At 44.8% G+C, this 12,422-nt stretch overlaps 1 protein-coding gene across 3 annotated transcripts in view; it reads right to left on the bottom strand.

Moving 5' to 3' along the window:
• Positions 1-12,422, bottom strand: part of ELP3 (elongator acetyltransferase complex subunit 3) — a 150,192-nt gene that overhangs the window by 37,136 nt on the left and 100,634 nt on the right. For all 3 annotated transcript variants that reach the window (XM_074947394.1, XM_074947395.1, XM_074947396.1), the window contains 3 exons: positions 12,116-12,206; positions 9,650-9,715; positions 314-541 (listed from right to left, as the gene is read on the bottom strand). In XM_074947394.1, the coding sequence (XP_074803495.1) occupies positions 314-541; positions 9,650-9,715; positions 12,116-12,206 (385 nt within the window). The remainder of the gene's footprint in view (positions 1-313; positions 542-9,649; positions 9,716-12,115; positions 12,207-12,422) is intronic.

Consider the following 12,422-nt stretch of genomic DNA (forward strand, 5'->3'; position numbering starts at 1 on the left):
CAATTCTGGTTCTGTTGCAGCAGATTATTCATTTTGCCAAAAGCTGGGAATGGGTGACAGGGGACGGATCACTTGAGGATCACCTGTTCTGTTCATTCCCTATGGGGCACCTGGCATTGGCCACCGTGGGACGACAGGACACTGGGCTAGATGGACCTTTGCTCAGACCCAGTTTGGCCATTCTTAAGTTCTTATAAGAGTAACTGTATGGCCAGTCTCATCAAGATTGTGACAAATTTTTCTTAGTCTTTCTAATAAAAAAAGCTGGGCAGGATGGAGTATAAAAGACGACAACAAAGATTACTTAGGATACCTGATGCTGAAATTTGGAAGGATCACGACTGCTCACTGGAACCACACTACCATATACATGCAGTTCTCTAACGATGGAAACACCTCCCTTCAACTCAGGTCTGAATGACTCCTCTGAACACTTTCGCAAACGCAGAAGGCCAACCAGAATATCCTGTTCTGGATCTTCATAGGACAGGAAGGTCTCCCAGCCACCATTTGCCACATAGTCTCTTCGAACTAACTCAACCTATTCAAAGAGAACAAGCAAGGGGGAAGAGGAAAAGAAAATCCTGTTAAAAAATAATTGGGCAACATGTTGAATAGACCAAAACCAATTTCATGGATCCATAAACTGTTATGGGTCAGAAAAAGTGTGAAGTGCTTTCTTAAAGCCCAGCTTCATTCTAGATGGATTTTTGCAGTAGATAAGAGCTGAAGGACCTACAATCGCATTTACCTAAAGACAAAATGTGTCATACTTCAGTGAAAAATACATTTGTGGAGAGGACACCATTACTCTTCAGTGCTTAAAACTTCTACCCATAAGGTATTTAGACAGTACCAAACCAGCACAATAGCTTGGGGTTGTAAAAGATAGAAATGGAAGACTGGATCTCTCTCTGGTAACTCCACCTCCATTGGTGCTCCAAGAGCATCACATCTAGCAGCTTCTTTCTCCAATCAAACATCTAAGGGCAAATTCAGACCTGACTACAATTGTATTGCTCTGGTTTCAGTACTGTTATACTTGCTGACAGCATGGGTGAATTTGGCCCCTAGTCTCCACTGCTTTGAAAAGAAAAAGTCTCTTGCCAGCAATGTAATCTAGGTCTTCTAATTCATAATAAACTGCTTCTTTCTGAAATTGTCAGTGACAGGTCTTCAAGTGATCATGACCTCTCCTTAATAAAGTACCTTTCATCCATACAGATTCAAAAACATTTCATAAACATTTCTGACTGACTACATGACAAAAGTTAGGCTGATCTTTCCCACATCCATTTCCCTGCCAGTACAGTGCAGGATTGTTCCCTATAGTAGTATGTACACTTTCTAGTGCTCTATCCAGCCTGTTTTAAAAAGTCTCAAGTAAAGGGCTTTGAGGTGGGGTTCCCTCTGAACTCCTTCCTACTAATCATCTTTCTGGTAACATGATACATAGAAATGAATGCACTATTTCAAGACTTGATCACACAAGAGCCAAATGGTGAGATTCTGTTACCTCTCTGCTTCATGAGATCAATATGCCTTTGTGTATACAACCGAAAATTAAATGGGCCTTTCACTTACTACACCGATTAAGATTCACTTAGCCTCATCTCAGTGTTGACTATCTGTGAAAAAGTTCAAATGGATCTTTGCATGTATGCAGAATCCTCCAAGATTTCTACTATCATATAACCCAATACAATAAGGAGGGCCCAGATTCCTATCATGAAAATGAAAGTTACTTCGAGATGGACTCTGCATAGAGACACTCATGCGTTGAGCTGGCCTAGGCAGTCTATGAGTAGGAATATGCAGAGGAGCCTAATAGAAGAGCTAAAAGATGATCCAGCAGTCATACTATTATTTATATAACACCAACAATATGATCAAAGATTACTGAAAAATAAGAGGACAAGATTCTTACTCTAAAGAGTTTACAATCTGAGGCTCAGATCCTGCCTGCTCCATGCAGGCAAAACCTACTCTCCTTGTAAGACAGAGCCTAAGTTAAAGATCCACTCATTACGCAGGTTTTATTAATTCACAGCTAAAGAAAGGAGGCAGAAAATAATATTAACACAGCTAACCCAAAAGGTTTTAGATTTAAAGCTTTGTGAACTCTGGGCTTCCTAATTAAGGAAAAGCAAAAAAATGGGAGAAACATTTCTATTTCAGTAACAAGTAGAACTCCTTTGTACTTTGTGCTGCCCAAACATAAACAGTCCTTATCCTCAAGAGCCTGCCATCTAAAAAGACAAGATGACAAAGCTCGGAAGAAAAAAATAGGATATAAAAATCTCCAACTTTAACAGAGTTTTGTATAGTGCTCCTTTCACAGTATCTAAGCATTTGCCAGATAAATTACCTCTGCATAGCAAAGTCCCTAGTGGGGGACTCCATGGGGTCCTCTGCTCTGCCCTCTTCCCTAGGTAAACAGAAGGCTCTATGTGGGTTGAATATACAGCTAGACCTACATAATGTATATAAAAAGCCAATTTAAAGAAAATCTACTAAAGGGGTCTTGATGACTAAGGGAGACAGAAAAGAGATACAGTGAATCATAGAATATCAGGGTTGGAAGGGACCTCAGGAGGTCATCTAGTCCAACCCCCTGCTCAAAGCAGGACCGATCCCCAATTAAATCATCCCAGCCAGGGCTTTGTCAAGCCTGACCTTAAAAACGTCTAAGGAAGGAGATTCCACCACCTCCCTAGGTAACGCATTCCAGTGTTTCACTGCCCTCCTAGTGAAAAAGTTTTTCCTAATATCCAACCTAAATCTCCCCCACTGCAACTTGAGACCATTACTCCTTGTTTTGTCATCTGAGAACAGTCTAGAGCCATCCTCTTTGGAACCCCCTTTCAGGTAGTTGAAAGCAGCTATCAAATCCCCCCTCATTCTTCTCTTCCGTAGACTAAACATCCCCAGTTCCCTCAGCCTCTCCTCATAAGTCATGTGTTCCAGTCCCCTAATCATTTTTGTTGCCCTCCGCTGGACTCTTTCCAATTTTTCCACATCCTTCTTGTAGTGTGGGGCCCAAAACTGGACACAGTACTCCAGATGAGGCCTCACCAGTGTCGAATAGAGGGGAACGATCACATCCCTCGATCTGCTGGCAATGCCCCTACTTATACATCCCAAAATGCCATTGGCCTTCTTGGCAACAAGGGCACACTGTTGACTCATATCCAGCTTCTCGTCCACTGTAACCCCTAGGTCTTTTTCTGCAGAACTGCTGCCGAGCCATTCGGTCCCTAGTCTGTAGCGGTGCATTGGATTCTTCCGTCCTAAGTGCAGGACTCTGCACTTGTCCTTGTTGAACCTCATCAGATTTCTTTTGGCCCAATCCTCCAATTTGTCTAGGTCCCTCTGTATCCTATCCCTACCCTCCAGCGTATCTACCTCTCCTCCCAGTTTAGTGTCATCTGCAAACTTGCTGAGGGTGCAATCCATACCATCCTCCAGATCATTTATGAAGATATTGAACAAAACCTGCCCCAGGACCGACCCCTGGGGCACTCCACTTGATACTGGCTGCCAACTAGACATGGAGCCATTGATCACTACCCGTTGAGCCCGACAATCTAGCCAGCTTTCTATCCACCTTATAGTCCATTCATCCAGCCCATACTTCTTTAACTTGTTGGCAAGAATACTGTGGGAGACAGTGTCAAACAGAACACCTGAAGTGACTGGCAGCTAACGACAGTGAAATGAATTCTAGCTTTCAATCCAGTTCCTAGAATATAAGTGTCCATGTGAAAAAGAAACAACTGGCAATAACTAAGGCTAAGATTTTGTCATGGTTATTTTTAGTAAAAGTCACAGGCAATAAACAAAATTCATGGAAGCCTGTCTGACATATCTGTGACTTTTGCAGGTCCATGATTTCCCCTGCCACCGTGGTGGTTGGGAGCTGTGGGGTTCCCCCTCTGCCCGCAGCAGCTGGAAGCTTCAGGGGGGCCCCTCCTCCACCCACAGCATCTGGGAGCTGCAGAGTGACAATATTTCCCAAAGAGAAAATGGGACACCCCCAGCTGCTTGCCCGAGGCGTCGTCCTCCCTCACTCTCTCCCCAATGTGAGGTTGTCGTCTGGTTGCTGGAACCCTGAGGAGGGCCCCCTCAGGAGTCTGTCACCAGTGGCTGGAGCCTTGCAGGGGGTCTCCTGTCACTGGAACCCTGCCACAGCCCCGCTGGCTGCCAGCTCCAGAGTCCTGCAGCTCTGAAGTAGAGAATGTCAAGGAGGTCTCTGGAAGTCTGAATTCCGTGACTTCCATGACCTCCGGGACATAAACATAGCTTTAGCAATAACTAGTACCCCTGCTGATAATCCTTGACCTTAATATTAGGACAAGTGGCTTATACAGAATGAACTTTTCAGGCTATGTCTTCACCGCAAAAATGGTAGGTTTTTTACATTGAGATAGCTCCCTTGATGCAGAATCCTAGCAGATACATGCCACTGGTAGTTTGCTAGCAAGGTAAATCGGGGCCGGGGGAGGGGGAGAAGAAGAGGAGAAACAGGGTGAAGGGACAGTATGTATAGTGTTGACCTCAATGAGCTACATCGAGGTTAAAAATATACATATGCCTCATCTCCTCTAGGATTCTATTTCAAGATAGCTATCTTGATCCAAAACACTTTTTTTTTTGGAGGGGGGGGCACGCGGGGGGGGGGGGGGAGGGAAGGGCAGTAAAGGCAGTTTCCATCTGCCCTAGAGGTAAAACATTCACTTCAGAGTTAAGGTCAAATGTGTAGCAGAGTTTGCATTAGCAGTTGCCATTCTGTGAAAACATGACAGAGTTCAGTCTCCAAAGCTGTCCATCCAGCAAGAACATTCACTGGCAAGAACATTCACTAGATATTTTTTTAAAGGCTATTAAGGATATATTAGCACTACATACAATTCAAGGCCATTTTGAGAGCAAACAAATGCCTTGTCTACTACTAATGAGAAATGTTACCAATTGAACAGGAACCCAGAAATAGCTTTGTAAATAACCAACTAATCATAAATATTTTTATTTCAATGGATTTTTAAAAACCAATTAAAAATAATTTAAAGAACCAGACCTGTCAAGGTTCCTCCCCCACTCTGAACTCTAGGGTACAGATGTGGGGACCTGCATGAAAACCTCCTAAGCTTACTTTTACCAGCTTAGGTTAAAACTTCCCCAAGGTACAAATTAATTTTATCCTTTGTCCTTGGAATATCCACTGCCACCACCAAACTCTAACTGGGTTTACTGGGAAACGTAGTTTGGACACATCTTTCCCCCCAAAATCCTCCCAACCCTTGCACCCCACTTCCTGGGAAAGGTTTGGTAAAAATCCTCACCAATTTGCATAGGTGACCACAGACCCAAACTCTTGGATCTGAGAACAATGAAAAAGCATTCAGTTTTCTTACAAGACGACTTTTAGTAGAAATAGAAGTAAATAAAAGTAAAGGAATCATCCCTGTAAAATCAGGATGGTAGATACCTTACAGGGTAATTAGATTCAAAACATAGAGAATCCCTCTAGGCAAAACCTTAAGTTACAAAAAAGACACACACACAGAAATAGTTATTCTATTCAGCACAATTCTTTTCTCAGCCATTTAAAGAAATCAAAATCTAACGGATACCTAGCTAGATTACTTACTAAAAGTTCTAAGACTCCATTCCTGTTCTATCCCCGGCAAAAGCAGCGTACCGACAGACACAGACCCTTTTTTTTTTTCCCTCCTCCCAGCTTTTGAAAATATCTTGTCTCCTCATTGGTCATTTTGGTCAGGTGCCAGCGAGGTTATCTTTAGCTTCTTAACCCTTTACAGGTGAGAGGATTTTTCCTCTGGCCAGGAGGGATTTTAAAGGGGTTTACCCTTCCCTTTATATTTATGACAAGACACATCACGATTCTAAAATAGATACAACTTATTAACCTTCTACAAAAGGAAAGATGTTATATAATCTTAAGTGGTTTCAGTGAACAGATTTAATTGTATTAGATCTACGATGACCTCTTCTATCAAGGAAATTGTTAATTTTAAAGGCAAGGAAAATATCACTGCACGTCATCAGATCAAATTATCAAATGGCTATAGGCTGATGTTTTATTGCCCACTTGCTAAATTTTCAAATAAGCATTTTGGTGCTTTCTCCCATGTAGCCCCTCATGCTGGGGAGAAACTCCCTGTAAATACCTGCAAAACTTACTAATTACTCTCCTTCACAATCTTCCTCAAAACTCATCTTTGCCAAGAGGCCTACAACAAGCTCGACAATGGCTAGGTTCCTGGTGTGCTGAGACTACTGCCTTTGATGCTGACAGACACTGTCTCCTTGTACTCCTCTGTCTCTATCTATCTGTTGTCTTATACATAGATTGTAGGCTGTTTTTTTGCTTAGTGTTTGTACAGTTCCTAGCACAACGAGTTCTTGAACCATAACTGGAGCTCCTAGGCATTACGATAATATAAATAATAAATAAGTTGCTTTTCACGCATTTTATCTCTAGGTTCCTATTGATATACATTTTTCTGAGATTCAGTGGCATGAGATTGTCATTATCTAGACCAGGGGCCGGCAACCTTTCAGAAGTGGTGTGCCGAGTCTTCGTTTATTCATTTTAATTTAAGGTTTTACGTGCCAGTAATACATTTTAACGTTTTTTAGAAGATCTCTCTCTAAAGGTCAATATATAACTAAACTATTGTCGTATGTAAAGTAAACAAGGTTTTCAAAATGTTTAAGAAACTTCATTTAAAATTAAATTAAAATGCTGATCTTACGCCGCTGGCCCGCTTAGCCCGCTGCCAGCCTGGGGTTCCGTTCACCTAGGCCGGCAGCAGGCTGAGCGGGACATGTGGCCGGGACCCCAGCTGGCAAGGGGCTGGCAGCCAGAACCCCAGACCGGCAGTGGGCTGAGCGGCTCAGTCCACTGCGACTCAGCCTGCCGCCGGTCTGGGGTCCCGGCTGCCGGCCCCGCTCAGCCTGCTGCCGGTCTGGGATCCCGGCCCTGCCCACATGGAGTGGGTACCTACCTTCTCTCTGGTTCTAGCCCATCCTCTTCCTCTCTCTCTGCACTGAGCTGAGGGTGGGAGTGCACTGAGCACAGGGCTGGGGGTGAAGGAGTAAGCAGGGGTTGGGGTGTAAGGTCTGGCCAGGAGCCAGAATGAGGGAGGGGGCTCAGGGTTGGGGCAGGAGGTTTGGGTGTGGAGTACTTACCTGGACAGCTCCCATTTGGTGCGAGGGTGCAGGTGGGAATGGGGGAGGGGGTGCAGGACCTCCCGTTTGGTGCTTAGGGTGGGGGTGGGAATGTGGGGGGTGCAAGAGTCAAGGCATGGGGGGGATGGGTATGTGTGGGGGTGCAGGAGTCAGGGCTAGGGGTCGTGGGGGGATGCAGGGGTCAGGGCAAGAGGCTGGAGTGTGAGGGGGGTACAGAGGTCAAGGCAGAGGGCTGGGAGTGTGTGAGGGGGGTGCAGGGATCAGGGCAGAGGGCTGGGGGTGTGGGCTAAGCTCCTGGGGGTGCTCCTAGCCCCCCTACCCAGAGCGGTTCACGGCCCGGGGGCTGGAGGGGATATGTCCTGATTTCACCCCCCTTCCCCAACGCCCCATCCCCACCTCTTGCCTGCCTCCTCCCCGGAGCAGCGAGCACACTGCGGCTCCGCTTCTCCCCCTTCCGCGCAAGGGCCATCAGCTGATCGGCAGCAGGGAGGGAGAGCAGGAGGGGCAGGAGCCCGGCACGCTGGGGAAAGAGGGGAGCTTGCCTGCCCTGCAGCAGCAGCCAGCAGGACCAAGCTTCTTCACCCTGCCCCCGTGGGGGGCAGAGAAGAGCAGACCAGGGCGGGCAGGATTTTTAATGGAACTCTGCTGCCTGCCAGGGTCCCAGCCGCCAGCCCCACTCAGCCCGCTGCCGGCCTGGGTTCAACGGCGGGCTGAGTGGGGCCGGCGGCTGGGACCCGACAGGCAGGCAGCAGCGTGCCATTAAAAATCGGCTCGCATACAGTCTTTGGTACACGTGCCATAGGTTGCCAACCCCCGATCTAGACCAAGGAGAGAGACTTTAACAAAAGGAGTGTTGGAGTATTAATAGCAGCATTGTTCTGAAAACGTTGTAGTGAGCTATTCACTAACTACCCATGGAGCTTACAACTCAAGATGCCTTAGAGCCTCTGATGACAGCACGGATGTCTGTGTGGAAGATATTTTCTGCAATGGCCAAAGGACAAGTAATAGGAAGACAGAGGGAGTAGCTGCATGTCCCGTTTCGCACTGAATCTATGAGGCTAGTGCCTGAAGTCTACTAGCAGTCAACAAAAATCTATGATAGAATTTATTTTACATTATAAAATTTGTTTCTATAATGCATTTACCAGTGAGATGACTAGACTTCTATTCCAGGGAACCCATCCAGGGTGCCCATCCCCCGGCCCCAACACAACCTGCGGCCTGGACCGGCTGGGGCACCTAGATCTGCTGGGGCAGTGTGGTAGGAGCAGCCTGGACTGAGCCGCGGCAGCATGGCCTGACCCCAGAGCGACCCAGACCCAGATGCTGCCAGGGCAGCGTGGAGCAGCCAGAGAAGCCCGGACCGGCCCGGACCTGCAGCCCCAGAGCTTCTGTGGCAGGGAGAGGCGCCTCTCCCCTGCAGCCCAGGTACTGCTGTGGGGAGAGAGGGCTGGAGGAGTCCTCTCTTCCTGCCTTAGCCCTGGAGCACCCTCCTGCACCCCAAACCCCTCATCCCCAGCCCCACCCCAGACCTGCACCCCCAGCCAGAGCCCTCATACCCCTGCACCCAACCCTCTGGCCCAACCCTGAGTCCCTCATTCTCAGCCCAAAGCCCACACCCGCAGCCAGAGCCCTCACACCCCTGCACTCCAGCCCTGAGCTCCCTCCCACACTCCGAACCCCTTGGCGCCACCCCCACCACATGCATTTTGTTATGTGCACCAATATGAAGGTGATATGTCACACATCACCTCCATATTGGTGCACATAACACAATTCATTCCGCACATGGGTGGGAAAAATTAGAGGGAACACTGGTTACCATCCATTTGTGTGAACAGCTTTAAGATGCTAGACTGAAAGGCACTATATAAGCATCATCCTCTACAGAGATTTACATCCATATGTATTTGCTGGTTACACTTTATTGTGGCTTATTGATTTTATTATTTTTGTTTCAGATATCAATCACATTTTATTATAATATTGTAGGTATTGGTAGACTGACAAAAATAAAGAATATATATACACATTATACAACCTCAACCAATTACATTTCTTTCTGTTCAACCTACAAGTATTGTGCTTTTTATATTTTCTAAATACACTTTTCGCTAGAAAAGAGAAAGGAATGGGGGCAAAGAGTGGAGACAGCTGAGTCAACTGGGGATTCTGATACTGCAACAGGAATACTGAAATACTGGTAGCTATTGCTACGTTATTGAACATGGTGGTACATAAGTTTCAGCATGTGAACGTATTTTCTTAAACAACAAACATAAATCTGCTGTGAAAATAGATGAAAAACTGGAGCCAGCTACACAGGCCTGTTGCAAAACTGGCTGCACAACTGAGTCCCAACTCCTTCATACCAAATGTTTCACAGCAAGTCACGTCTGAAGCAAGCTCCCTGGGACGCAACAAGTCTCACCTGATATGGTCTCACTTTATGATGAATCTCCTGTATTCCAACCTCTCTTGTCCTCACATCACGACACTAGGGAAAGAGGGAGAGAAAAATTACATAAAACAGAGGAATACATGCAGCTCAAATACGTTAAGATTTCCAGTCACCCCATGGGCTCAAAATTAAGTTGAAATAGCCTGTCTTACACTGGTAGAATTTGAATAAATAGACTTCAAAATAAAAATGCTCACCGAGCCGTCCCTAATGTACCTTAGAAAAAGAACTTTGTGCTAAATGTAAAAACATGCTGACAAAAATCAATTCACTGAGCAACCATTACATCTCATGAGAAAAGGTACCATTTGATTTGCAAGTAGCAGGGCTTGGAGGGGAAAAGTCAACAGATATAAAAGAGCAAGAAAGACTTAACATTATTATAGATTCTAAGGCCAGAAGGGAACATGGCAATCTTCTAGTGATTCTAGTCTGATCTCCTATATAATAAACCACAGGCCATAGAACTTCCCCACAATAATTCCTAGAGCAGATCTTTTAGGAAATATTTAAATCAAGATTGGATATTGTTAGTGATACAGAATCCACTATGACCCTTGGTAAACTGTTCCAATGGTTACTCTCACTGTTAAAAATTTATGCCTTATTTCCAGGCTGTCAGGTCCTTTACCAGAGAGATCTAGAATTGGAAAAATCTAACCTAGTGTGCCAGAGATACTCTTGAGCAGGCAATTTGTAAATCTGGGTAACTGATTTTTAATGCCAAAATTGGCATGTGACACACCTGAATATAAGAAGGTAGAGAGTTAACTCTCTGGTCAAGTGTCCCACAGATGTACAGGATGGACTAACTGTGAGAGGTTTGGGACCAATGGTCCAAGGCATCAGAGAAAAGCCAGGGAACTTTACAAAACTTTACAGCTCCTTGGTAGTCAGAGGGAACAAGAGACAGAACTCTATGTTAGCGAGCTTGATTGTAGCTTGCACACGTCTTTTGTAACTCTTCTCGTAACTAGTGCAAACCAAGCCCCATGAGAGAAGTCTCAAGGAGAAAAACTTTTCTGAAGACAGACTGTTTTCATAGCACAAATAAGAAAAAACCATGAAAATCCAAAGTCAAGCCTACACCCACATGGAACTTGATTTCCAAGGCATCCAAATGACTATCTGCATCCCAACACCCCCTAAAATGCCTTAAAAAATAATCAAACTCAGACTATATTATATACAGTGAAATAATTTAACCTTGGTATGACCATAAAAACTGGCATGCTTTATTCTTATATGGTGATTATGCTAAATCTGGACTTCTTTACGGTCATATGCACAAAATCTACTTTGCTTTACAAATCCCTGACTCGACAAACGGCATGCAGAAGACAGACAAGTCCCCGCTCTTCATTAAGGGCCCTAGTCCTGAGAGGGCACAGCATTTTTCAGGACTGTGCCCTCCATCTCTTTGCCCCAATCAGTAATCCAAGTGTTATTAGTCACAGAGACGGAACAAAGAGGGAAAGCTGAAACTGCCAAGAGGGCAGAGCTGAGGAGCCTGGGCACCCTCTAATTATGACCCTACATACCTAAAATACCTGGGTTTCTTGTGGAAATTCAGTCCCAACTATCATGGCCCTTAAAAAAAGCTGTTTGTTTATAATGTTATACCTCCAGTAGATACAAGGAAAATTCACTGGTATCTTATACTTCACGTGATAAAGTGACAAACTGTTTTGGTTGTTCACACTACCAGCTGCCAGGCTTCTGCCCCAGTAAGTTCAGACCTATAATCATCCGCACAGTAGAAATGTTTACAAATTCAGTTCTTTAAAGGTAGCCTGCCACGGAAAACAAAATTGGGTTTGAGGCCCCTTTTTTTGCTTTGTTATGTATGAAGGAGATTTTTCCCTCCACCTACAATTTTTTTTAATTCTTAGAAATAGCCGGAATATTAAGTTTCATCACCATATCTGTTTTTGCTGGAAGTGTTCCATGGAAGGTTTCTCAACCCTACTGAGGAGGATAAAGATGCTAAATCCTTCACAAAGAGCTTTTCTTCCAACTGTTAGATGTTTGAGTTGAATAAATTTTTTTAAAAGTTGTAAACAGTCTGCATAAAAAACGTCCCTCTCTCACTTTAGAAATGTCCTTAGTAGACGAGATGTCACTAACCTCCTAGTTCTCTGGTCATCCTGTATCTTGCAGGGAAAATCTAAATTTTTAATGTAGAAATCAAGCAAAACATCAGCTCTTTTGGAAAAATCTTTGAGGTATTCTTTACCTATCAGAAAATGAACCAAAAAAAGGACAAACCCCAATATTTTCCTTTGCAGGTCATCTTTAGTTGAGCAGCAAATCTGGCTCCTATAGTTCACACTCCTCTCATTTTGCCATTTTTCTCCTTCTGTTCACAAACACAATCAGTTGCACAGTGTAGTCAGCAGGGAGCTCCTCCTGGGCATAAGGTTGCTGATCTTTTACCTGTGTCCCTAGATCCTTCATCCTGGCCAAGGCAAGTTCTCTCAGGTTACCATGCTCCACTCCTGAGCTGACCAGCGGCATTGGGATATCCCTATACAAAGGGGAAAAACAAAAACTTTATACGACAATATTCATAAAATATAAGGCCAGATGGGCCGCCACCATCATCTAATCTTAAATCCTTTGTTATGCAGGAGGTATCTGAATTAATGCCTGTTTCAAAGCCCAGTAGCTTTGGCTGAACTAGAGCATGGCCAAGCCAATTAGCAACTGGAGGTAGTGGGGAGGAAAGAGCTACATGATTGGA

This window comes from Natator depressus, chromosome 3 (assembly GCF_965152275.1).
Source record: "Natator depressus isolate rNatDep1 chromosome 3, rNatDep2.hap1, whole genome shotgun sequence".
Lineage (NCBI taxonomy): Eukaryota > Metazoa > Chordata > Testudines > Cheloniidae > Natator > Natator depressus.